This window comes from Macrosteles quadrilineatus, unplaced genomic scaffold (genome assembly GCF_028750875.1).
Source record: "Macrosteles quadrilineatus isolate MER2022 unplaced genomic scaffold, UCM_ALF_1.0 Scaffold_2__2_contigs__length_208266976, whole genome shotgun sequence".
NCBI lineage: Eukaryota > Metazoa > Arthropoda > Insecta > Hemiptera > Cicadellidae > Macrosteles > Macrosteles quadrilineatus.
This window is the reverse complement of record NW_026542595.1, coordinates 13,437,366-13,461,937: the sequence shown is the minus strand read 5'-3', so window position 1 is coordinate 13,461,937 and position 24,572 is coordinate 13,437,366. Positions and strand designations below refer to the sequence as shown.

The 24,572-nt window shown below is 36.7% G+C and overlaps 1 protein-coding gene across 3 annotated transcripts in view; it reads left to right on the top strand.

Moving 5' to 3' along the window:
* The first annotated feature begins 2,756 nt into the window (after positions 1-2,756).
* LOC128987530 (histone H4 transcription factor-like) overlaps positions 2,757-24,572 on the top strand; it is a 121,452-nt gene continuing 99,636 nt past the window's right edge. The window contains exons 1-4 of one of the 3 annotated variants that reach the window (XM_054408416.1): positions 2,757-2,990; positions 11,241-11,331; positions 14,231-14,326; positions 16,208-16,276. In XM_054408416.1, coding sequence (XP_054264391.1) covers positions 11,283-11,331; positions 14,231-14,326; positions 16,208-16,276 — 214 coding nt within the window. In that variant the 5' untranslated portion in view covers positions 2,757-2,990; positions 11,241-11,282. Of the gene's footprint in view, positions 2,991-11,240; positions 11,346-14,230; positions 14,327-16,207; positions 16,277-24,572 lie in introns of those variants that run through there. The other 2 variants (XM_054408417.1, XM_054408418.1) reach the window with 2 other exon arrangements.

The window sequence follows — 24,572 nt, the reverse complement described above, 5'->3', positions numbered from 1 at the left end:
CATTTCTTTTATATATCTTATAATTTTTTAAAAGCTGATCTTGTTTTTAGTGTTTTCTACAAATAGCCTTACTTATAGCCGCATTAGGTCGTCCAAAACATAGATAAAACATACTCCCTTAGTTAGTTGGTTAGTCTATGTCCAAAATAACGATTATAAATTCAAAACAAAAAAAATATTTCTATTTCTTCTCCTTGGTGGTGATCTATGACTTTCCTATGTTTCCATAGTTTGCAAATCGGCTCTTTCAATGATAACTTAGAAATGCAGCATAGTGTTGATTCAGTTTTCTTTTTAGTATATCAAATTATCCAGGCCCTATCACTTTTGACCATTTTAATATTTACCAATGAATGCAGCATAGTGTTGATTCAGTTTTCTTTTTAGTATATCAAATTATCCAGGCCCTATCGCTTTTGACCATTTTAATATTTACCAATGAATACACAATACACCAACCCAAACTCAAATACTTAGTAAATATTTAATTTTAACCATAGACAAAAAGAATTAAACATAGACTGTCAGCCGTGCTGCGGTTGTCATGGTTACCATAGGTTCCGGCTTATCTTTATGTTTTCCAACATGTTTTGCTTACGTTTATAGTTTAAGGTTGTGTAAATAGATTATTTTCACACACGATATGTTTATAAAGTAAATAAAATAGCTTATTTAAATTTTTATCTTTTTGAAAAAGCAGTTTCATTTTGTTTCCCTTTCGTTAAGGTTACCTCTCCTCAGATTATACCTCAGATTTCTCCACAGATAATTTACTTGATTGCCTCAATCATATTCATAAATATTATATACTACGATGTATTTTACAATTGGAATAGCTCAAAGTTGTTGTGATGTGCATAGAAAAAATATAATGCATTCTTATTTGTTGCAAGTTCCAATCAACCATATACATTTTGCCATATAACTTGGTAATTTAGGGGACTGCCTCAATCACACTCATACTGATTATTCTACACATTGTATATTAGCATTAGAATACCTCAAAGTTGATGTAATGGGCTTAGGAAAAAGATTGTGCACTTTTCCTAATGCGAGTTCCTATCAACCATATACATTTTGCCATATAACTTCGTAATTTACTGGACTGCCGCAATCATACTCATACTGATTATTCTATACATTGTATATTAGCATTAGAATACCTAGTTGATGTGATGGGCTTAGGAAAAAGATTGTGCACTTTTCCTGATGCGAGTTCCTATCAACCTTATACATTTTGCCATATAACTTCGTAATTTACTGGACTGCCGCAATCATACTCATACTGATTATTCTAAACATTGTATATTACCATTAGAATACCTCAAAGTTGATGTGATGGGCTTAGGAAAAAGATTGTGCACTTTTCCTGACGCAAATTCCTATCAACCATAAAGATTTTGCCTTATAGCTTCGTAATTCTCTGGACTGCCGCAATCATACTCATACTGATTATTCTATACATTGTATATTAGCATTAGAATACCTCAAAGTTGATGTGATGGGCTTAGGAAAAAGATTGTGCACTTTTCCTGACGCAAATTCCTATCAACCATATACATTTTGCCATATAACTTCGTAATTTAGGGGACTGCCGCAATCATACTCATACTGATTATTCTATACATTGTATATTAGCATTAGAATACCTCAAAGTTGATGTGATGGGCTTAGGAAAAAGATTGTGCACTTTTCCCGACGCAAATTCCTATAAACCATATAGATTTTGCCTTATAGCTTTGTAATTCACTGGACTGCCGCAATCATACTCATACTGATTATTCTATACATTGTATATTAGCATTAGAATACCTTGAAGTTGATGTGATGGGCTTAGGAAAAAGATTGTGCACTTTTCCTGACGCAAATTCCTATCAACCATATAGATTTTGCCTTATAGCTTCGTAATTCACTGGACTGCCTCAATCATATTTATACTGAGTATTCTACACATTGTATATTACCATTAGAATACATCAAAGTTGATGTGATGGACTAAGGAAAAAGATTGTGCACTTTTTCCTGATGCGAGTTCCTATCAACCATATAGATTTTGCCTTATAGCTTCGTAATTCACTGGACTGCCTCAATCATATTTATACTGAGTATTCTACACATTGTATATTACCATTAGAATAACTCAAAGTTGATGTGATGGACTTAGGGTCAACATTGTGCACATTTTCCTGATGCGAGTTCCTATCAACCATATACATTTTGCCATATAACTTCGTAATTTAGGGGACTGCCTCAGTCATATTTATACTGAGTATTCTACACATTGTATATTACCATTAGAATACCTCAAAGTTGATGTGACTGGCTTAGGAAAAAGATTATGCACTTTTTTATGTTCGGAGTTTTAATTGATCGCGTTATGTTAAGCCATAGCTACGTATAATGTACAGTACGGTCTCAAATATGCCTTCTAAATTACGTCAATTAATTAGTTTTAACGTGTACACACGTTTTATCAAGGTATAATTGACATTATATAAATGTAAAAACATAATTTCGCACCGTATTGTCATTGAATTGCGTTTCCGACATCCCTGCAAAACACGTTTGTGGCGTCCGCAGGTGTACCAACACATATCTATTACAATCCGAAAAAGCGCCGATGAAAAGAGCCGCTAACTTCACGACGGTCTGGTGTGTCTGTAACTGTAACCATAGATAAAACATACGTCTATGCTGTAACTAACATATCCACAACAGAAAAAAACCCAAATAACTTTAAACTAAGAAACTAGGTAGGCCTAGGCCTACTCCTACTGTTTTGTTTTGCTTGCTGTTGTGTTGTGTTTTGTGTTTGTTTAATGTTTACTATAAAATCGTGCGTGGAGGTGTTCTCTGTCTGTCTCTGTTCTCTGTTGCTGTCTTGCTGTTCTATACCTATACTACCTACCTAGGAGTGGAGCACTGAAGCTAACCTCTTTTGTTTATTTGTGCAGTGCAGTTTAGTTCAAGTCTTTTACAAAAATAACAAGGTAAACTTAAGAGTAAAACAATAGGGTCAGGGTGTTGCTATACCAAGGTTTCCTCATTAACTTGCCAAAAAAAAACCATTATGATTAGTTTGCCAGTAGCCTAGGCCTATTAAGACATTTCTCTTACTGTAGCTGTCTAATATAACCACAATAATTAATATACTTAGCATTGTAAGCTGAAGCTCTCCTAATTATTTTTTTGATTTGATTTTCTCCCTACTTCACGTTCACACTTCTAGTCTATTAGGCTATAAGCCAAAGGTACACTTACATAAGCCTAAGTTATCTGTTGGCACAAACAACCGAATGAGTAATATTGATTATTCAATTGTTTAGTTCGATATATTGTTTGGTTAGTTAGGTTAACCTTACCTAACTAACTAAGTTAAACGATATAAGCCTATCGAATACGATATAGGCCTATCGATCGATGTTTGTGCCAACAGCTAAGATGGAAGTGTACACTAGGCCAAGTGGTATTTATTCCGTATAGGTGCCTCCAAACGAATTTTTAATTTTGATATCTTGCTTTATAGTTTTTTACCTCCTGAATCCAAATAACTTATAGGCCCTAGGCCTACCATTATTTTTCACTGCTGATGAATATTTCTCAAGATATCGCCATAAAAACATACTTAGCCTAACATTACAATAAACAAGATAGGATGGATAACATTTCAAGTGATTCTGTAGTCAAATAACTTAATGTTCTCTATAATAGGAATTTTGTCACATTATGGAGATATAGATGGACTGGTGGACTAATTACATGTAGTTCTTATTTAGGCATTTCAGGGTGGTAGGTCATGCTGTATGCTGTATGTGAATTGGTGACTGCATTAAGTGTTTTGAAGTTAGGTTAGATTAGGGAAAAAAAAACACTATAATTAAAAAAACACTTGCATTTTTGAAAAAAATGTAATTTGAAGTGTTTTTCTCAGGATTTTAATTTTACAAAACAGTCTGCAGGCAACATAAACTAACAACTCGATACATTATAACCTAAACTTTACCTTCCTAATCTAACCTAACTTCAAAACACTTAATGCAGTCACCAATTCACATAAAGCACGACCTATCACCCTGACATGCCTTTTCTGACATCAAAAGGAGTTTGCTTACACATTCTAGAGGTTAGGTTAGGTTAGGTTATGTTAGAATAGCACCATTTTATTATGTAGGGGCCTAATTTCCAAACGGCGAAATATAAATCAATATATCATTAATAAGGATAAAATACTGGTAACAATAATACATTATTAACTTATTGGTCTTAGAAAGTGAAAAGTGTAACTTAATCAGGTGATTTTCATATTGCAGAATCAGAGTTGGCTAATTAAAGTTGTCACTTCCATTTGCTTGACTATGATTGAAAACAATCAGCTGTTGGTTTACTTAACCCATAGTTCATTCCACTTGTAAATGTCATCCATCCTACCTTGTTTATTGTAATGTTGTATATTATTACGGCGATATCTTGAGAAATATTGATCAGCTGTGAAAAATATTGGTATATTTGGATTCAGGAGGTAAAAAACTTTAAAGTAAGATATCAAAATTAAAAATTCGTTTGGAGACACCTATACGGAATAATTACCGGCCAAGTTTATTTGGGGTTTAGGCCTACATGTAAAATACTTTATAGCTAAACCACAGGAGGAAGCAAGAATCTTTAATTGTATGAACCCCTAAACTAACATTTTTTCACTGTTTTGTGATTTCTGCACTTATTTCAATTTGCAACTTAGGCTACCGGTACATCATTAATATACAAATAAGGCAAAATCAAATAAATTTTGTGTAAGCCTATGGGCTTTCTGCAATAAACTATTCAACTCAGTTGTTGGTACATGAAGAAGAAGAAAGGTAAGTTGCAATTTAGTCACAATAACTTATTCTTGCATTGATGACACATAACTTATCCATACCCTACAGTCTTCATGGATTGATTTCCAGAACCAGAAAACAAGTTAACATTCTCAAACAGTTCTTATTCAGGAGGGGGGGAGGTAATCTCTCGTGTCCCCCTTTTTCCCTTTCTATTCTAGGTGCCGGTTTGTTCTCCGCTGCTGATGCCTTCCTTTCATCCACTTTTTTGCTGGCTTCATCAGGTTCCATGTCCTGTTTTAAGACCCGTAGGTACCAGCGGGTTCCTGCTCCGGTCAGCCATAAGTAGGTCTACTCTTAAGCACTCTACAATGATCGTCCTTTCCACCAGGTTCTGTCTTGGTTTCCGGTAGTTCTTTAAAGGTCAGGGCATTTTACTTCCCCTTACATGACTTTTGGTACTAGCATGCGTTCCCACGACAAGCTAGGGACCTGAAGTCGACCTTGACAGAGCCCTGCATGCCCAGGCCTTTTACTACAGGAGGGCGCCTGGTATCCTGCAGGTAGGCCTACCGTTCAGACACCATACAATGAATACAATGAATTTATTACAATGAATACAATGAATTTATTTGGCCAATCAACAACAACATTGTTACAGGCTATGTCAATGTACAAGCATAATGTACAAGCATAAAATAAAATAAATATCATGAGTTAAAAATCAAACCAACCAAAAATCGATCAAAACCAACCATGTGAAAAAAAAAATATGTTCAAGACCACGCACAAAAAGATACAAAGCAAAACAAATGCAGTTCATCAAAATGCATGCACTATGCAAAAACAGCAAACAGGTTGTTTAGAGGAAAACTTAGGCTACTTTACTAAATACAGTTTCAAAAAACTCTTTAAATTTGAAAAAAGGATTTTCAATTAGCCAGTCTAATATTACGGTTTGGAAGTTCTTTCTTTCCAGATTTCTCACATGACCAGGAAGGTGATTGAACAGTTTTATTCCTGAAACAGGGTATGACCTAGCTCTTTTATCAGTCCTGGACCGAGGAATGACAAGCTTAGAACTAAACCTAGTGTCATGATTGTGCACTGAACTGGTTACATGTAAGTCATTCATGCTGTTTTTAATACTAACAAGGCATTGGAATATATACATATTTACAACTGTCAGAATTCTTTGTCTCTTAAACAAGGGCTTACTGTGTTCTTTATAGTGAGCATGACAGAGAATCCTTACTGCTCTCTTTTGCAGTCGCAGGATCTTTTCGACATTGGGTGAGTGGCCCCACAAAATTAACCCATAGGATATGTGAGGTTGGAAAAATGCAAAGAAGGACATTCTAAGGGTACTCTGTGGCAATTGGTCACTTAGACGTCTTAAAAGATGTACTACTCTACTTAGTTTAGTACAGACTTGGCTTATGTGGTCTTTCCAATTGAGACAGGGGTCAAGGGTTATACCAAGGAGTTTGACAGGCTCTTGGAAGGGAACAATCTGGGAATCACATAGGCTAAATGTTATGTACTGTGTTTTCTCATTATTGAGCACTAATTTATTGTCAACAAACCAATTTGAGGCTGACTCAAAAATCTTCTTAACAGACAGCTCTGCTTGTTCACGGGTCGCTTTACATGATATAAGGGAAGTATCATCTGCATACAACATGCAATTACCTTCAAGTCTGGTATAGAGGTCATTGATTGTTACTAAAAATAACAGAGGTCCCATAATGGAACCTTGCGGAACCCCGTGTCTTACAGCTAATGGTTTAGATGTAATACCATTCCAACTTACAACCTGTTGGCGATCACTGAGGTAGGATTTGACCAATCTCAGAGCACTGCCTTCTAGGCCATATTTTCCCAATTTCAGGAGCAAAATTTCATGTGACACGCAATCAAAAGCGCGAGGGAGGTCACAAAGTATTACGGAGGTAGATTTCTTAGACTCAAAAGCATCAACAATTAATTGTACAATAGAATCAACAGCCAATATAGTGGATTTGGCTTTCCTGAAGCCAAATTGACCAGGCACCAGAAGGCTGTGTGCTTCAAGGTGGTCGTACAATTGAGCAAACATAATAGCTTCAAACAGTTTAGAAAATACAGGAATCAACAATATTGGTCGATAACTTGCAACATTGTCACGGGACCCTTTTTTATAGACAGGCACAGTTCTAGAGACTTTTAATGGAGCAGGAAAAATACCAACTAAAAAGCATACATTAACGAAATGGGCTAGTATATGTGCCAGTGCCCACACAATGTGTTTCAAAAGATTCGGTGTCATGCCATACACATCTTTACTGTTAGAGAGTTTAAAGCCCAAAACAGCATTAATAATGTCTTGGACCGATACATGTTTCCATTCAAAAGTAGGTGCACCATTAGGTATGCTTGACAGGATCACAGGAGAGGATTGCGTTATATTTGGAATGGTTGACAAGATGGACTCAACAGACTCAACAAAGTACGAATTGAATTCATCAGCAGATGCAAAAGGCGGATCAAGAATATCAGACTTTGTTTGAGGTCTATTTTGATTTATTAAATTCCAGGCCGCCTTACAGGGATTGGAAGCCCCTGTTATGTATGCGGCATTTGAGTTGATCTTTGCATCCCTCACATTTTTACGGTATTGTGTTCTAAGCAGCTTAAGCAAGTTAGACAGATCAGGTCTTACACTAACTAAATCATTAACTAAAGTTATCATGTTCTTTAGCCTAGAGAGTTCAGGGGTATACCAGTCCTTAACAACAGGCAAACCATTATTTTTAGAAACCCCTGACTTGCCAACATGCACCTTTTTACATTTTATTGGGAAAAAATTTTCAAAGGCCATGTTGAAGTTGACATGAAAAAACATGAAAGCATCATTTGCCGTCAATGCTTTGATTTCATCAAACCAGAAATGTGCATTCAGTTCTAGGTATTCTATAAGTTTAAATTCTGCCTCCTCACTGTAGACTCTGAAGGATACCACTTTTGAGGACACCTGGTGATGTTGATCCACATTCGGAGTAGTGACCGACTGCTGAACATGCTTGTGATCTGCAATACTGTCCACACTTACCGCAGCCACATAGTCCCATCTGTCCAAGTTGGTTAAAAAAGTGTCCAAAGATGCAGGACCCCTAGTTGGTTCGATGATTGAAGGGAATATATTAAAAGTTCGCATCAAATTTACAAAATCAGACACGTGGTTGTCAGAGCTAAGCAAATTGATATTATGATCGGTTCCAATCACCACAAAGAGGCCTAAGGTTGTAAGGTAACTTAGACAAAGTTCAAGCAATTCAAAAAAATCTATATACATTACCACTAGGAGAGCGATACATGCTTATTACCGCCATTGAAAGATTAGGCAGCACTACACCTGCAAATTCAACCTGAAGATCCTCAGAGAAACCACTTAAGTCCAAAGGTTTATAATTACCTGCAAGTTTGTTACTGAGATACACAGCCACCCCACCAGTAGCTGACTGCCTGCAACGGTATGCTGCTAGTTTTAAATTACTAACTGTATTATAAAACTGAATTTCATCACTTAAGAGCCAATGCTCCCAAATACACAAAATATCAATGTTCTTCTCAAGGCTTAAAATTTCGATTTCATTAGTTTTATTTCGCATGCACTGAATGTTTATTGTGCAAAGATTTATCATAGGCCTAGCAGCAGTACTCTTTTGAGCTATGAATGATTTTTCCCTAAAAAAGTTCGAGAAGGGAAAAACCCAGTTCTAGGAGTATTTTGTCTTTCAATGAACTCCCTTACAAGAATGTCTTTAGGCCAAAAAGTATGTGATAACATATTAGATGTTAGTTCAGAAGTGACACCGATTTTAAAGGACTTATACCTGCCGAACCGAGATTTCAACTCAACACACTCAGCATTTACAACCCCGGAGGTCCTCAAATAATCACAAGTCATCTTTGGAACAGTTAGGACTAACATTGGACACAAATATCCAATCCAGTTTACTTACTGCCCTAACCTTACATGTAATGTCATCTACCTTTGACCCAATTATTGGTTGTTTCCGGGTTTTATTTTTAAATCTCTTACCATGCCACTCATTCCATGTAGGTTGGTCGTTATTTTTCTGTCCCTCAGAAGGACCTGATCCAAGAAAAGGTGGAAATTCGGTATCATAATTGCTATTGCTGCCATGAATAACACTATTGACACTGACAGCTTCAATTTCAGGTTTGTTTACATCAGAGTCAGATACGGTTGTAGAGTTCGATACATCGATATGTTGGTTCGATAGTTGATCAACCGCTGTGGTCGATAGTCGCTCACGTTCGAGTACAATCGAGTCTTTACCGCTTCGTGTCTGTACAGGCAGACGACGACGACAGATGTCTAGATCCTGGGCTTGATTTTGAACGAGGTTATGTAGTTGATTATGTTTAGAGTTTATCTCGTCAATGCGATCATTCAAACACAGATTATCATCCACAACACCCTTTACAACACTAACCAGCTTCTGGACAGTATCGTGGAGATTAAATATATCCTCGACATCCCATTCCCTGGAAACTATCTTGTCAATTTTTGAAGTACAAGTTGTGCAGTACCACTTCACTTTCTCCGATAAACTATTGATTTGCAAATATTCATCATTGTTTATTCCCACACACGTTGGATGGTACCATTTGCGGCAAAATCCATCACAAAGCAAACCATTATCTTCATGGGTAATTATTACTGAACAATTAAAACACGGACTGTCTTCGCTCTCGACTTCAACCATCATTCACAGCAGACGACACTCTGTTGCAGACGATACAAAAGAGGCCTGATGCCATCCACCCCTCAGCATGGTCCACCTAACACCTTGGGTTGTCCTGTAACAGAAGAAGAAAAAGAAGGGGACGGAAGTTGGGAGAAGAAGAGAGCAAAGACAGAAAGATGAAAACAGTTGGTCCATGCTTGTGAAGAAAAAGAAAAACATGGAGTGAAAGGACCTGACCCTGCTCAGTTGAAGAGTAACTTAGGGATTCTAGGAGGCTGATTGCAATGGCTAGCCACCGGGCGATGTGATCGACAACCTCTATGCCGCTTACACTTTGTTTGATTCTTTCTCTTCACTTCAGCAAGGAGAACTAAGTTTAGTGAAATAGTTAGCTTAGCTGAGGTTTCATCCAACCTCCATGTCCCACTATGATAATGATGTACGGAACAACCTCACGCTTTTAAACTGAAACATGATTTAGCATTTTATTTTGCTTTTTCTGCATTATAACATTATTGCCAGAATATTTATGATTTATTTTTTCATTTTATGTATTTAATATTCATTTATTATCATTTAGTGAAATGCTTCTGGAACTATCTTTAACCTTAAAATATATTTTAAACCTTTTCCAAACTGTTTTTATAATTTTTTTTAAAATGTCAAATTTTTAACATAACAAATCACAGGTATTTTAACCTTTTTACAATATTATAACAAATCAGTTGAGACACAAAAATATACATTTAAGGTTATCAAACATCATGTAGGCCATACAGAGAAGAAAGATAGAGAGGATACAAGCTTAAATAGGACAACCATGCGCTTTAAGCTCTGGTATGGTGGAGCGGAAATGTACTTGTACCGAGCAAGAAAGAGTCTGAATGGCGATGGCCATACATACTAATGTTGTAAAGCAGTTGTAGTACAAGATGGCAAGAGGAGGAAAGAGATGACGAATAGAATTTGCTCTAGATGCCAGCGACTGGTGCTTGACACCACTTTAGTATACCATTGAATATTGAATATATCCTCTCTATCTTACTTCGCTGTAGCTACATCTTTTAACTTCAAGAAAATGTTTTTTCCAAATTATTCAGTCCCTCAAATAGTGTCAATAACAGCTTAATTGACACGTACATGTTTTGCCATTTTGCTGTGTATGATATGCTAAGTACTCTTAATACAGTAGACTCTCAGTAATCCGGCAGATATAGGACTGTGATACTGCTGGATTACTGGAATGTTATCAATAAAAGCACTTCAAATGCAATTAAAACACGTCTCTGAAGATTGTGCGATCGGAGACCACTATAACCACGATCGGGCATGACGACGATGACGTTTCCGTGACCGTGATGATAAAATCTTTGCCGCGACCGTGAAAGACAACGATAATGTCTACGTGACCACGGGAGATGTTCTTGATTTTGCCACGGGAGATAATCAGAATTTTGCCGCGATCGCGGAAGACCTCCTGTCAAAATACGCCGTATTACTGGAGTGCCGGAGTGGTGCAGTGCCGGATTAGAGAGGGTCTACTGTACTGGCTATTGACCGAACTAAAACAGCAGACTTATGTACATGATGTAAATATAAACTTACATGCCCTACCATAGTGATTATTTGTTTGAGTTTTAATTTATATAGCTTTTCATATTTTTAGGCCATCCTTATATTTAATTAATTACAACTGCAATAAACCAATATGAGCAATGAGGAAGATTCAAAGAGTTCCTCCAAATCTTCTGCGTCTGGTGAGTGTTTAAACGTAATAAAATCAAGGCTTAAGATGATTATTAGCATTAACCTAAATTATAATAGTGTAAAAAAGAGAAGTGTAATTAAATTGACATACCGTAGTATTAAAATCACAAAAAAATCATTAGTTAGTTCTTACAAGTTTTAAAATGTAACTTTAGATGTTCTAATGAGAAACAGAAGTCCGATGCCCCCTTATTAAAGGTGTGGTTAAAACTGAGATTCATACTCTCTCCTTTCATGTGATGGTAACCTGAGACCTCAATTCTGTAAATTACACAGAACAGTGTAGAGTCCCGCAAACTCGGCACTCGATAACCCGGCAGTCTGGACAACTCGGCCATCACCTGGCTCAGAAAATTAGAGTTAAACATGAACACAAGCCAGCTGAAGTAAAATCATTCACAGCTCGTACGAAGGATTTGTTGTACTATATCTGATGACTTAATACTAACTGGTAATCTTAATATATAAAAGAAAGTTGTGTTAGTTACATCGTTTATAACTAGAAAACTACTGAACCAATTGGCATGAAAATTTACAGGGATATTCCTTAGGTACTAGAATAACATAATAGCCTGTTTCCGTTTCAAAAACCCTTAAGGGAAGCGTCCTATGGCCCTTTGCAGTTTACATGTTAATCTTATGGAAGAATGTTTTATTTTGTTTACCATGCCATGTTTGTCATTTCTTGATTAAATTAAATTAAGGAAACAGCAGTTGTAATGATAACCTAATTTTTAAAAACAAATCTATGCGTAACAAATGAGAGCTATCAAATAGGTTTCTATTCCATTTGTTTCTTACGAATATTTGTTGTCAAATGTAACTGAAGGCAAGTGAGCGCAGCAAACGAGCTCCAACCTAAAGGTGAGTGAGCGTAGCGAACAAACTTCAACCAGAACGTGATTGAGCCATGGGAACGAGCTCATCTTGAAAATGAACAAGCATTTGACATAAAACCACATTAGGACAGGACGACGTCTGTCGGGCCAGCTAGTATAAATATAAATAAAAGAGGCAGTTAATACTTAAGCTTAAAAATTGTATTGTTCGTATTTTTAACCCTAGTTCCCGATAGCCCAGAATTTCACAAACTCTGCACCCTTCCAGCCCACATTACGCTGAGTTTGCGGAACTCTACTGTATTTGCTTGGTTTTTAACCCTTTGAGCGCCAGCTGTCCAGTGATCTTGGGCCCGCTACATGCCCGGCTTATAATGCTGCAAGTGCAATAAAACAACAAGCACCTTTTTGCAGATTTTACCTTTTTCACTACGGTAATATTATTGTCATTCAATTACTTTTTACCGCAGATGTTTTTGTACCATCGTTTTCACAATGAAAGTAAAAACATTTTGGTCTGTAATAAAGCACAAAATATCTTATTGAATGGTAAAATGTAAGACAAATAAAGGAAAAAATTATAAATAATTTTTTTTTTAAAGTTAGAACGCATGAAGTTTATAAATAGGCTAGATAATAGTATGCTGCTTATCTGTTTTGTTATTGTTTTCCTAAATTTAATTGTAAACAAAATGATGCATAATTAAATTAGAAATAATACTCTGGTTACTCTTGGTTGGGATTTTTGAGATTTTAGCGAAGTTCTCATACAAAAAACACCTATTTATCTGACTTATTAACCTATTACTGTCGTATTTCTCATGGTAAAACCTGTACCTTAGACCGATGTACAGGACCTTTTTTGTTTTGATGTCACCAGAGGCCAAAAACACTATCCGTTCAAAGCCATACAGATGCAAGTTCTGTTCACTTTTATGGGCTACTTTTTAAATAATTAAGTCAAATAAGAAATATCATAGTACCCTGGAAATTATTTTATTTACCAATTTTAACAGTAAGATTGAAACTTTGACTTTATGATCACAGTTTTTTAAAGGAAAAAAATCAATTTGGCTTTGGAATAATTATTGAGGAGAAATGAAGGATACTCAACTAACTCACCTAAATAAAGAGTCCCAGGAGGACCCTTAAAAGAGTCAGAGACATTTAAAACAGTGCCAGAACTGTAACTGCCATTCTACCTTCTACCTCTGAAGAAGCCTGTTGAAGAAGCGAAATATCAGTTTTATGTGTACTTGCTATGTGTTCTAAAAGAGTACACATACCAGGAGGCCTACCTCCTGGGACTCTTTATTTAGGTGAGTTAGTTTTGTATCCTTCCTTTCTCCTTTATGATCACAGTATAATAAATAAAGTCTGTAAAAAAATTAAATGTAATAATAATGTAATCAGTAATTGTATTTATCAGGAGTTTTGCATCCAACTAAAATGATGGCTTTAGTGGCTGAAGATTGTATATATTGCCACCTCTAAAAAAAATCATTTACGTCCTTAGCAATTGCAGGAGTTTTTACTACCCAAGATTTAATCACCAGCTCATCACTGCCTTTATTTTTTTTGCCTGATTCTTTTTTTCTACATTTAAAGACTTTTTGGTCACATTTCAAGATTTAGATACGATACAACCTTTGACTATTGATATAACTTCAGTTTACAATAGTCCAATGATATTAACAAAAGTAAATAGTTTTTCTTTGAAACCTTAATTATTTTACGTAGATCTTTACAATGATCTTTGTAATCCTAATTGTTCCAAAGTTTTTTGTTAGCAGATCTCTTACATTTTTAAAATGGATCCCTTCTCTTTTGGCTTAATAGCTCTAAATCATCAGTTTTTTTTTATCTTCATCATTATTTGTTTTTGAGCTAAATCACAGAGGGGCTGCGTTAATTGTTACGTCAGTCAATCTATTGTACCTATATCTTTGTTTGACTTCTAGTTTTGTAAGCAAGTTACAATCTAATAACTGAGGTATTCATGTATTGCATTCAATACTCATAGATAGCATAAGCTTTCTATAATTTTCAGGTAAAAGTTTGGACAGAAGGAAAAAGGACGGTTACAAAGAGAGTCATAGTAAAGAAATAGAAAACAATTTGAATAACTACAAAATGGAAGATGAAGGTATTTATCAATAGTAATTAACAGATGAATTAAAAAGATAACTATCTATGATAATCATGTAAAAAAAAATTATCCTAGCAAAACTTTCTGAATAGCAAAAGGGTACAGCTTTTTCTAAAACATAATAACCACACCCAAAGAGAAACTTTTGTTATTGTACGTTGAGCCTCATCAACAAACTTGATGAACATTAACTGATGGTTATATAATAATTATTAAATACTTTTAATACTTTAATACTTTTCTTTGAAATGGCAACCATACAAAGTAGGTATTTTAAGCCAAGTATGAATGGAGATGAGTGTATGATGAGTGGCGCGATCTTGTAGTCTTGTAAGTGACTAAGGCCGACATAATCCTTAGATACAGCTGTTAATTAATAGCCCATACAGCTAATGGCGACTAAGGGGCCTACAGTTTATAGTGGAATCCAAACCACTTTTTTTCCTTGGTATATACGAATTGGTCTAATTATCAGGATAGTACTGCGGATAGTCGTAGTACTCACCCGTGCGGACGTTAATCCACACCAGGGAGTATCGCATCCACAGTGCATACCTATAAAGGCGGGGACACACTTGTCATACACTCTTCCGATCCTACTACGATCCGATTTGCGGGATTCCAGAAGGATCGGTGCGGGATCGGAGGGGGTGAACACACATGTCATACACGCTTCCGACCCATGCCCGATTTCCTCCACCGGTCGATCAACACTTGCCTGTCTGATTTGTAAACTACGTGCAGCAGAAGGTGGTAAACATGTTCAAAAACTTTGGACTTCGGGATTCAGCCATGATGGCGGTTTGTCTAGATGAAGAGGAAGAAAGTCAGACATCTCTGAAGGGCAGTGGAAAACGAAGAATTTGGGTTCATTCTGTATGGAAAGAAAGTTAGGTGGTTTTAAGTGTCCATCTTATATATTAAGCACATTGGGTTTTCTCTCTCGAGTTCGTTTGGCTCTTCTACCCGTCCGATTTTCATGATCGAGGTCTCAAATTGAAGGTATGCACGCACAGATTTCACATCAAGCATCGACATATATTTATCTTAAACCATTATTCTTAAATCTTAAGAATAAAGGTAATTTTTAGAAACAACCCATCCTGCATCCGACAAACAAATAGACTGCAGTGTCGGTGCGTGATCGGAACCAAAATCGGAGTAGGATCGGAGTATGACATGACGCGTGTCGGAGAGGTGTGAACAACCGCGTTCAATGTTATGTACCATTCCCCTCTCCGACAGTCGTACCGCAGTATGATCGGAGTCGGATCGGAAGGATGTATGACAAGTGTGTCCCCGCCTTAAATATCCAGAATTCGTGACCTCCTAGTAGCTGGATTACAGGACGACGCCACAATAGTAAATAAATTAGAAATTCCCTAATTTTTTAAGTAAAAAGTAAAGCAAAATCTAAGTCAAAGTAAACTAATACCAAATCTTAGACATAGTAACGCTCTTGTGACATGAAGCTGCACTAAGGTAAATATTGGCATTTTAGACAAACCTCAAATGAAATTAGCTTTGATATACTGCAAAATAAACGAATAAAGCAACCATTCATGTCCTTTACCGCACTAAATAAACAATTTGTTGGTTGTGATTCCTTTGTTTACATGGCAAAGCAGTGTGAAGCGTGGATGAGTGCAGCATTTAATTTAGATTTAGTTGGTTGCCCAAACCAAACATCTGAACCAAACCATGTCTACTGTTATATTTAAATGAAGGCCTACATTAAAATTAATAACTAGTGTATATTTAACTCGTGACAAAGTAGTATTGTTTCTAACTCCAATTTTAACCGTTAATAGCTTTATTTGGTTTTATCAAAAGTTAAATTGGAAGCTATAAAATAATAAAGTAATTATTTTTTTGCAGATGATGATGACAGGAGTCCTATGGAATGGAGTGATGATGATGATTCAATACTAAACCATTTGAATAAAGGTAAATTCAGTAGGGTAACATAACTGCACACTGTAGGGTAATAAAAAAAAAACCCTGTCACGGTGTTATATATAAGATTAGAATTATTATATATGGGACCTTTTTACAATTTATTTTCAATAAAACAATGTTATGTGGTACTAAAATACTAATTTAATTCCATATTATTCTTTAACCCAAATATTGGATGCTCCATAAATTGTATTAAGCCTTTGCTTCCAAGCCCAAACAAAATTTCAAATGCATTACTGAAACTTCATAAAGCCACATTTTTTTAGTAACTTGGGTATTAAAGAAAAATAATAAGGTTTTTTCTTTGGTTTACGATAACATGGTTTACCGTAACAACAAAACTAATCTGCAAACTCACTATACACACATTGCAAGTGTGCAGAACAGACTAAGAAGAACAAAACCTTATTTAATATTGATTGATGTAGCATTACCATGTAGTTACACAGTCCACAACCAACAAATGTGAATTCCCACACCAACTAGTAGCAATTTTGATAACTTACAACAAATGCAAATACACTATTGGGATTTCGTGAATATAAATATTCGCCCGTTCACACGGGGCGAGTTATTGTGCTTGTGCGCATGTTATTCAAAGATGTCGGAGGATTTGGTTCAAGCCAGCTACTGAGCAAGTGGAAATAGAACCGTGTGAACTACTACAAGCGCACTCGCCGGCGTCTTTCTACACGTTGGCGAGTGGACAAGCTCCGTGTGAACAAATACAATCGCACTCGCCGACTCGCTGACTTATTACATGCTGGCAAGTAGCTTTTAAACTCGCCCCGTGTGAACGAGGCTATAGTAAATAAAAACAATAAAAGTTGGATGAAATAAATTAGTTTAATGATTTAACAAAGCCCATGTTATAAGTAGAAAGAGAATCCTTTGTTATTATTGAATAATAAACAACACATGTTTTTCAAAGAACATTAATACACAGTAGACATTCACAGGTTTCAAATAATTTTTCAATTTGCCCTCAAACCTGAGAGGTTCAAAAGTTCCTTCAGTGATCTAAGTATGCCCTCTGGCTGTGATCTATTCCATCACTGGTTTGAACAATCTTGATTCCAAGGTAAGTTTCAGGTTTCGATACTTTGATTTCGAAGTTTGTTTCAAGTTCTGCACAAATACATCCACTTGTACCACATTTGAGTCCATCATCCACATATGTGATGACGAACATCTTTTTGCCATTTTCTTGAAAGAAAAAACAAGGATCTGCTGGACTTGGTTCGAAATGTTGAGATTTCATGAACTCGGAAAGTATTTTATTCCAACACTTAGGACTTTGCTTAAGGCCGTATAAACTATGTTGTAGTTTCTACACTCTTCCGGAGTTGTCGTTATAACCTTCAGGTTGCTCGACATAAACCTCTTCATCTAGGTTTGAATGAAAAAATGCTGTTTTTACATACAATTGTTTCAAAAACATGCATTCCTGTGTTTAATACTGTCCTTAGAGTATCAAATCTTGTTACAGGACTGTAGGTGCTAAAATAATCTACTCCTTCTTTCTGAGCGTAGCCCTTTGCAACAAGCCTAGCTTTGTATCAATCTGGATTTTTCTTCTCTGTAAGAACCCATCTTACACCAATTGCTTTCTTGTTCTTGGGTAATGTTACCAGCTTGTAAACTTGGTGTTTCTGAAGAGATGCCATCTCATCATTCGTAGCTGCCTGCCAATGAAACCACTCTTGTCTACCAACCGCCTCATTATAGGTTAGTCTAGCTTCAGCTAAAAGAACATAATCTTGAATATTATGTTCTTCAAGATATACATAGTCTTCAGTATACAGGTACGTCTTCAAGATTATGTTCTTGTAGCTGAAGCTGGACTAACCTATAATGAGGCGGTTGGTAGTCAAGAGTAGTTTCATTGGCAGGCAGCTTTGAATGATGAGATGGCATCTCTTCAGAAACACCAAGTTTACAAGATGGTAGCGTTAAACTTGAAGATAACTAGGTGGTTGTCTTTGCCTTTCCGGTCGATCGTCCTCTTCTAGTTGTTCACAATGTTCAATTTTGTCGGGTTCAGCTTCTTAATTTTCCTCTTGATAATTGATTGGTTGACTCTTGGCTTCGCATTGGATGGGAATGGATACGGTTTTGTCAAGTTCTTTGTCTTCATCAGGAACAGTCTTGGCCCAATCTTCTGTGATGCCCTCTGCTCGAACAACCTCTCCTTTCTGATAAGGTTTAAAGAAAAAATCTCTACTGACCACTATTGTGTGGCCGTTGTGGACTCAAAAACCATATCGTTCATTGCAATACCTAACCAATTTTCCAGGAACTGATTTTGCTGACCATTTCTTCCGTTCCTGTTTTGGGACATGCACATAGCATTCTGTACCAAACGGTCGAAAATGTTCAATTGGCGCTGGTTCTTTTTTATACCAAAGTTCATATGGTGTTCCCTCTGTACTTTTTGGTCCTGTCCGATTGATCACATGACACGCTGTGTTCATTGCCTCTGCCCATAAGCTCTTTGGCAACCTTTTTGAATACAACATACTTCTGGCTGATTCAACTAACGTGCACATTTCACGTTCAATAGAACTATTTTCTTCTGGTGTATATGGCATAACAGTTCTCATAGTGATGCCTCGTTTAACAAGCAATTTCTTCACTGCAAAATTATTAAACTCAGTCCCACCATCACTCAAAAACGTTTTTACCACATGTCCAGCAGTTTGACATTCATTCAAGTGTGTCTCAATACAGTCTGTAACCACCGTCTTAATTTGGTGAAAAACACTCTTCTGAATTTAGTATAGTAGTCCTTGAAAACCAGGCAGTAGCGACTTCCTCCTAGAGAAAGTTGTTTTCCATAGGACCACAGAGATATTCACTTACTATTTCTCCTGCCATTGTTGGCTTTACAGTCCGTGAATGGTTTGTAGCTCTGTTAGTACCCAACCATCAAAATTCTTCTTCTTACATTGACATTCCCTTACATTGTATTCCCCTGCGTTTAAGAGTTTTTGACACCTGTGTCTTATTTTGATGAGCCAGAGATTCATACTATTTCTCCTGCCATTGTTGGCTTTACAGTCTGTGAATGGTTTGTAGCTCTGTTAGTACCCAACCATCAAAATTCTTCTTCTTACATTGACATTCCCTTACATTGTATTCCCCTGCGTTTAAGAGTTTTTGACACCTGTGTCTTATTTTGTAGAGATGTGCGAGTACTCGAGATTACGAGTTCGAGTCGAGTACGGCCTTGAAACTCGAGCTTATCTTTGAACTCGGCAGATTCGAGTAGAGTTTGGTTTAAAATTGTAAAAAATCAATATTTGTTAAAATGTAAGTTGTGTTTACATAAAATGCTTTATAATTTGTATTACTATAGATTCTACAGTAATACAAATATTTCTACAGTGTAGAAATAAGCAAGAGGTAGTTGTCCTAACCTATTTTTATAGCTGTCACAACAGAATAGGTCAACTCAAAGCAGTCGCCGGACTGACTGGCAATGGCATAATCTGGACTTGACACTGAATGACATGATCGGTAGTGATTTTGTTTTAAAGTACTGTTTCACAATAGAAAATTCCACTACTGAACTGTTACAAGCAATAAATCTATGTTTAAAAAAGTCAGTTAAGTTTTAAAAAGAATAGAAACACTACAAAAGGCAAAACAATAGAAGGAGGGAGGGGTTGTGCAATGACCTCGAACTGAGCCGGCAGCCCGGCAGCCGGCAAGTCGGCAACAGTGAATGGTGTAGGGGGTTGGGGGGAAGGGGAGGGTAAGACCTTGGAGCTATATTTAGACCAGACTAGACTTTCACCACTTCCGAAATGGCTGGGTAGGGGCAGGGGGATTACAATAGCAGGTTTTTTCCTTGTCTGGTTTGACTTTTGTCTTTTTGTATAGGAGATTTGAATCATCAAAAATATAATTTGAATTGACCACAATTAATTATTTAGCATTGAAAATACAATCTGCAAGGGACCAGGAGAAATATTCAAATTAGAGTTAATACCATGATTTACATTTTTATGTCAAAATACAACATTGCACAATCATGATGTTTTGGGTCATTGGCCTTCTTAACAGAAGTTGATAATTATAAATTGATGCTACCGTGGTTGAAAATAATTATTCTGTAAACTTGTAAAACATTAGATAACTCATAAATAAGTATGAAATCATTCATGAGGACAATAGTAGCACTCCTAAAAAAAGCTTACAAATATCTCAAAATAATTAAGTGCTAGCACTTGGCCTTCTAGATTACATAGTTTGTTTTCCTTCATGACAACTTGCATTAATGTGGTTAATGTGCATGGAATACAATTGATTATAGTGAGTTAGGCCTAAGTCTAGGTTTCATTTGATTTCTATAACTACTATTGTATGAGCCTATTACATTATTCAGTACAATTTTCAATCTACAATTGTTTTGTTTATCAGTAAGGTAGACTACTTGTAGGCCTATTTGTACTTCATTTTTAACATATTTTGAGTATTTTGACAGAATGTTTGTTTACAATTAACATACAAGATTAAAAAATTTAATTTTCTTTATTTCAAAATTTATTTTTACTTTACCCACTGTCAAACCATTGGAAATTTTGTAGGCCTACTGTTACAAAAACCACACCAACTAAAAGAATAATGGTAATAAACTTACAAAACTAAAGGTGAAAAGGTAGGAAATAACATTTCAAGTTTTAGAATAAATCTCTTTATTAAACTTATTAGGCTATTGTAATTGCAACCTTAATAACTAATAGATGCAAGTATTAAGTAATTTTAGCCAAGTATTATGCAATATTACTTATCAATAGGGATTATTGTATTTTATTTTTGGATAAAAAAATGTATGCTCACTTACCTTTTTTTACAGAAGTAGAAGTTCATTTATGAGCTCTATTGTTGTTGTTTTAAAATTATTTTCTATGCATTATATTGATATGTTACTGCACAAATATTAATAATTTATTTATTTATAATCATATTTCAGCTTGTAACAAGGTTGTTTTAACAGTTACATGCTCTAGGCCTAAGGAGTTACTTAAACTTACACATTCTTCGATCTTTTGGGTTTAAACTCGACTCGAACTCGAGACTCGAATCTTTTGCCAATTACTCGACTCGAACTCGACTCGACCTGAAAAACCTGTGCTCGCACATCTCTATTATTTTGATGAGCCAGAGATTCATGCCACTCTTGGACAGTTTAGAGTTTACTTCTACACGCTGTTTCAGCTTCTGCATGCGCCAACAGAACATCCATTTCATCTTCATAGAGTACATTTACACAATGTCCATACAGCTGTGCTACGTTATTCTTCATGAAGACACATAGTTACTTTGAAAATAAATCCTTTCTTCACTGTTGTGCTGACTGACATCAGGTTCCTTCCTAGCTTCGGAACGCACCATACATTCTCTAAAGTTATGATGTATCGGTTCTCACAACAAGTTATTCACACTTACTCGAATACTTCCCTCTCCAACTGCCTCAAAATCTTCACAGTTAACGTTAATTGGTGAAGTAAACAGAATGTGTGAAAGAAGTCCCTCCAGAAACACATATGCTGCGATGCTCCATAGTCTGCAATAAAGTTGTCTTTCCTATGCTCCTTTGCTACAGAACACAAGAATGGGCCACTGTTACCTTTTCTAGGCTCAGTCTTGTTTCTGTCTTCTTTTCCTGATTTCTTTGGACACTGACTAGCATAGTGTGGTCCCTTACAAATAAAACACTTTATTTTCTTCTTTACAGAATGCCTTTAGCCTTCTGAGAATGAACTCGTGCTATATCTACTAAACTGTAAGGCTTGTCCATTATCAGAATTCATTGACCTAGGTAGTAGCGTGGACTCAAATCAGATGAATTCTCTCTATTAGCTAAAATCAACAATTCTATCTATAACTGGTATGCTTTCCCACTCACTTTTGAACTCAAAGAATTCTTTAGGTATTGTACTCATAATCCTTGACATAAACACAAGTTCTGGCAGTTCTTGAGATATATTTGACCAAATCTTCTCCATCAGTTATACTAGGTGTAAAGAACTGTTCCATTGTTCTATCCAGTCTCTGACTTCATGATTGTTCATATAACTCAACAGCTTCTACCACATTTCATGAGCACTATCACAAGTAGCTGTTAATTCTACATGCGAATCGTCTAGAGCATTTACAATAAGTACTGAGCTAAGGTGTCACCTTTCTTGAAATCCTTAACACCAAAACCGAAACCCTACCCAGGCTGACGCTAACCGAAACCCTGGGCCTGTGAGACCCCGCTTTAAAATACACTAACGCTGAGCTTCTGAGTCGGGCATGTTATGAACAGACAACCTGTCAAGGTCACGGCACCCATGCAAAATGAACAAACAATATATCAACAGGTAGGGGAGGAAAAGGGGGGAAGGTATTGGGGGAATGGAAACCCCCAAGTAAACAGTGTTTTTTTTTTTTTTTTTTTTTTTTTTTAACAGAGGGCCAGGCTTACAAGTCACCATGGGATTGCATCGCAGCTAGAACAGCTTATTGTGCACCCTCGTTCACAGGTACTCATTCTCCGTCAAATCCCAGGTCCTTGGTGAACCGTGAGAGCCTTTTGACTATGGTAACCTGTTCTTCCCTTTGATCTCCCATCAATAGGCCAAGGGATCTCATACGCAGACCTTGTAGGGCTGGGCACATAAATATACCTTCACAGCTTTCACAAGGTCTCTGGCTGGGGCAAGCCGTAGCGGGATTTCCCTGAAAGGACTCAGCTAATGAACTTGCTTGACCAGCCAATCCTTTGTGGCTGCGTTAGCACAGTCTCCACCTTTCTTCCTGGAGGCTTCATTAGAGTCAACTTTGGGGGTACCACCCTTGCCCTGCTTTTTTCCCAGCATCCTGGTTCCTGGAGGAACTGGCTTTGCAGGGAGCAGAGTTAGGGTGCTTGGCAGCCCACACCAGCCTTCTCTCACTTCTGGATAGCACCTTTTCGCCTTTGCTTAAGCATCCGCTATCCTTCGTCTTTGCAACTCGCCCCTGGAAAGTCGTTTTTCGTTCCTTTCCGGTTTCTGCGAGCTTGTCGTCATCGTCAGATTTCAGTAGACCTTCCTCCTCCATTTGGGTTAGATCGTCTACATTGTTCTCATGAACACCGGGTATCTAAGTTTACCTCCCCAGTGACCCAATTAGAGAGGTAAAGGGTGCATACGACTGGGTTCCTCTCCCTGGTTCCCAGAAGGCTCCGTTAAGACACTGAATATTAGGCCCCCAGTGCCACAAGACTCTTGGCACGGATCGCATTACACCTTAGTCTAGGGCCCCTCTCACTTGGTTCTGTAGGTGGACCAACACCCAGTGGCAGAAGGTAGCTCTCCGCAGCTAACAAGTGAGAGTTGGTTGGGGTTTAGGTTGTGGCCAATCTGCCGAACCAACCCCGCATGCGAGGTTTGGCCGGAACGGCGAGAAATGTTCTCCCACTTACTAAACCCTCATACCTTCCAGTAAACAGTGTTGCCAACATGCGTTTGTGAAAATTCTGATGGGTCTGTCAGACTGGGGTTTCGGTAAAAGTGATAAGCTTCTGCTCCTCTGTTTCATCAGGCTTTGTCCTTCACCAGTAATCAGATCACTAATTCCATGATGCCTCTAAACTAATTCCATCTGGTGTTTCCACCTTCTCCATGATTGAGAATTGCTTAGTTTTTCAACATTCACTCTTAAATCCATTCTTTTAATATTTTCTGGGCCCCTAACCAAATAAAAATAATAAAAGTTGCATAAAAGAAATTAGTTTATTATTTTAACAAAATCCATGTTATGAGTAGAAAAGGAATCATTTGTTTATTATTGAAATATATAACAAATAATTATTTTTCTACTCATAACATAAGCTTTGTGCCTATGATGTTGTTGATGCATTTGATGCGAAACCAGTAGATGGTCTTATAACTATTGCTGTAAACTGCTTGATGCATTGTAATGGGGAAATCGTAATGGTAAGAGTTATTAATGTGTCAAATATTCCCACAATACAAAATAAATTATATTTGCCTCGGATAAACCCACAGAGGAAGTTCGACCCTTATAATAACACTACAATTTGCCTGATGGCAAGGAGATATCTCAGAAGGTGAAAATATTACCACCACATCGATATAAATTAATCGATATTTATTATATGAACATTACAACTTCGGCAATACATACATTGAAATGCGTTTTAAACAATACTCAATCAGAACGGTTTACAGTTTGTCGAAACGTGCTCCTTTCTCGCACCAAACCTACACTACACACTTCACACCTCATA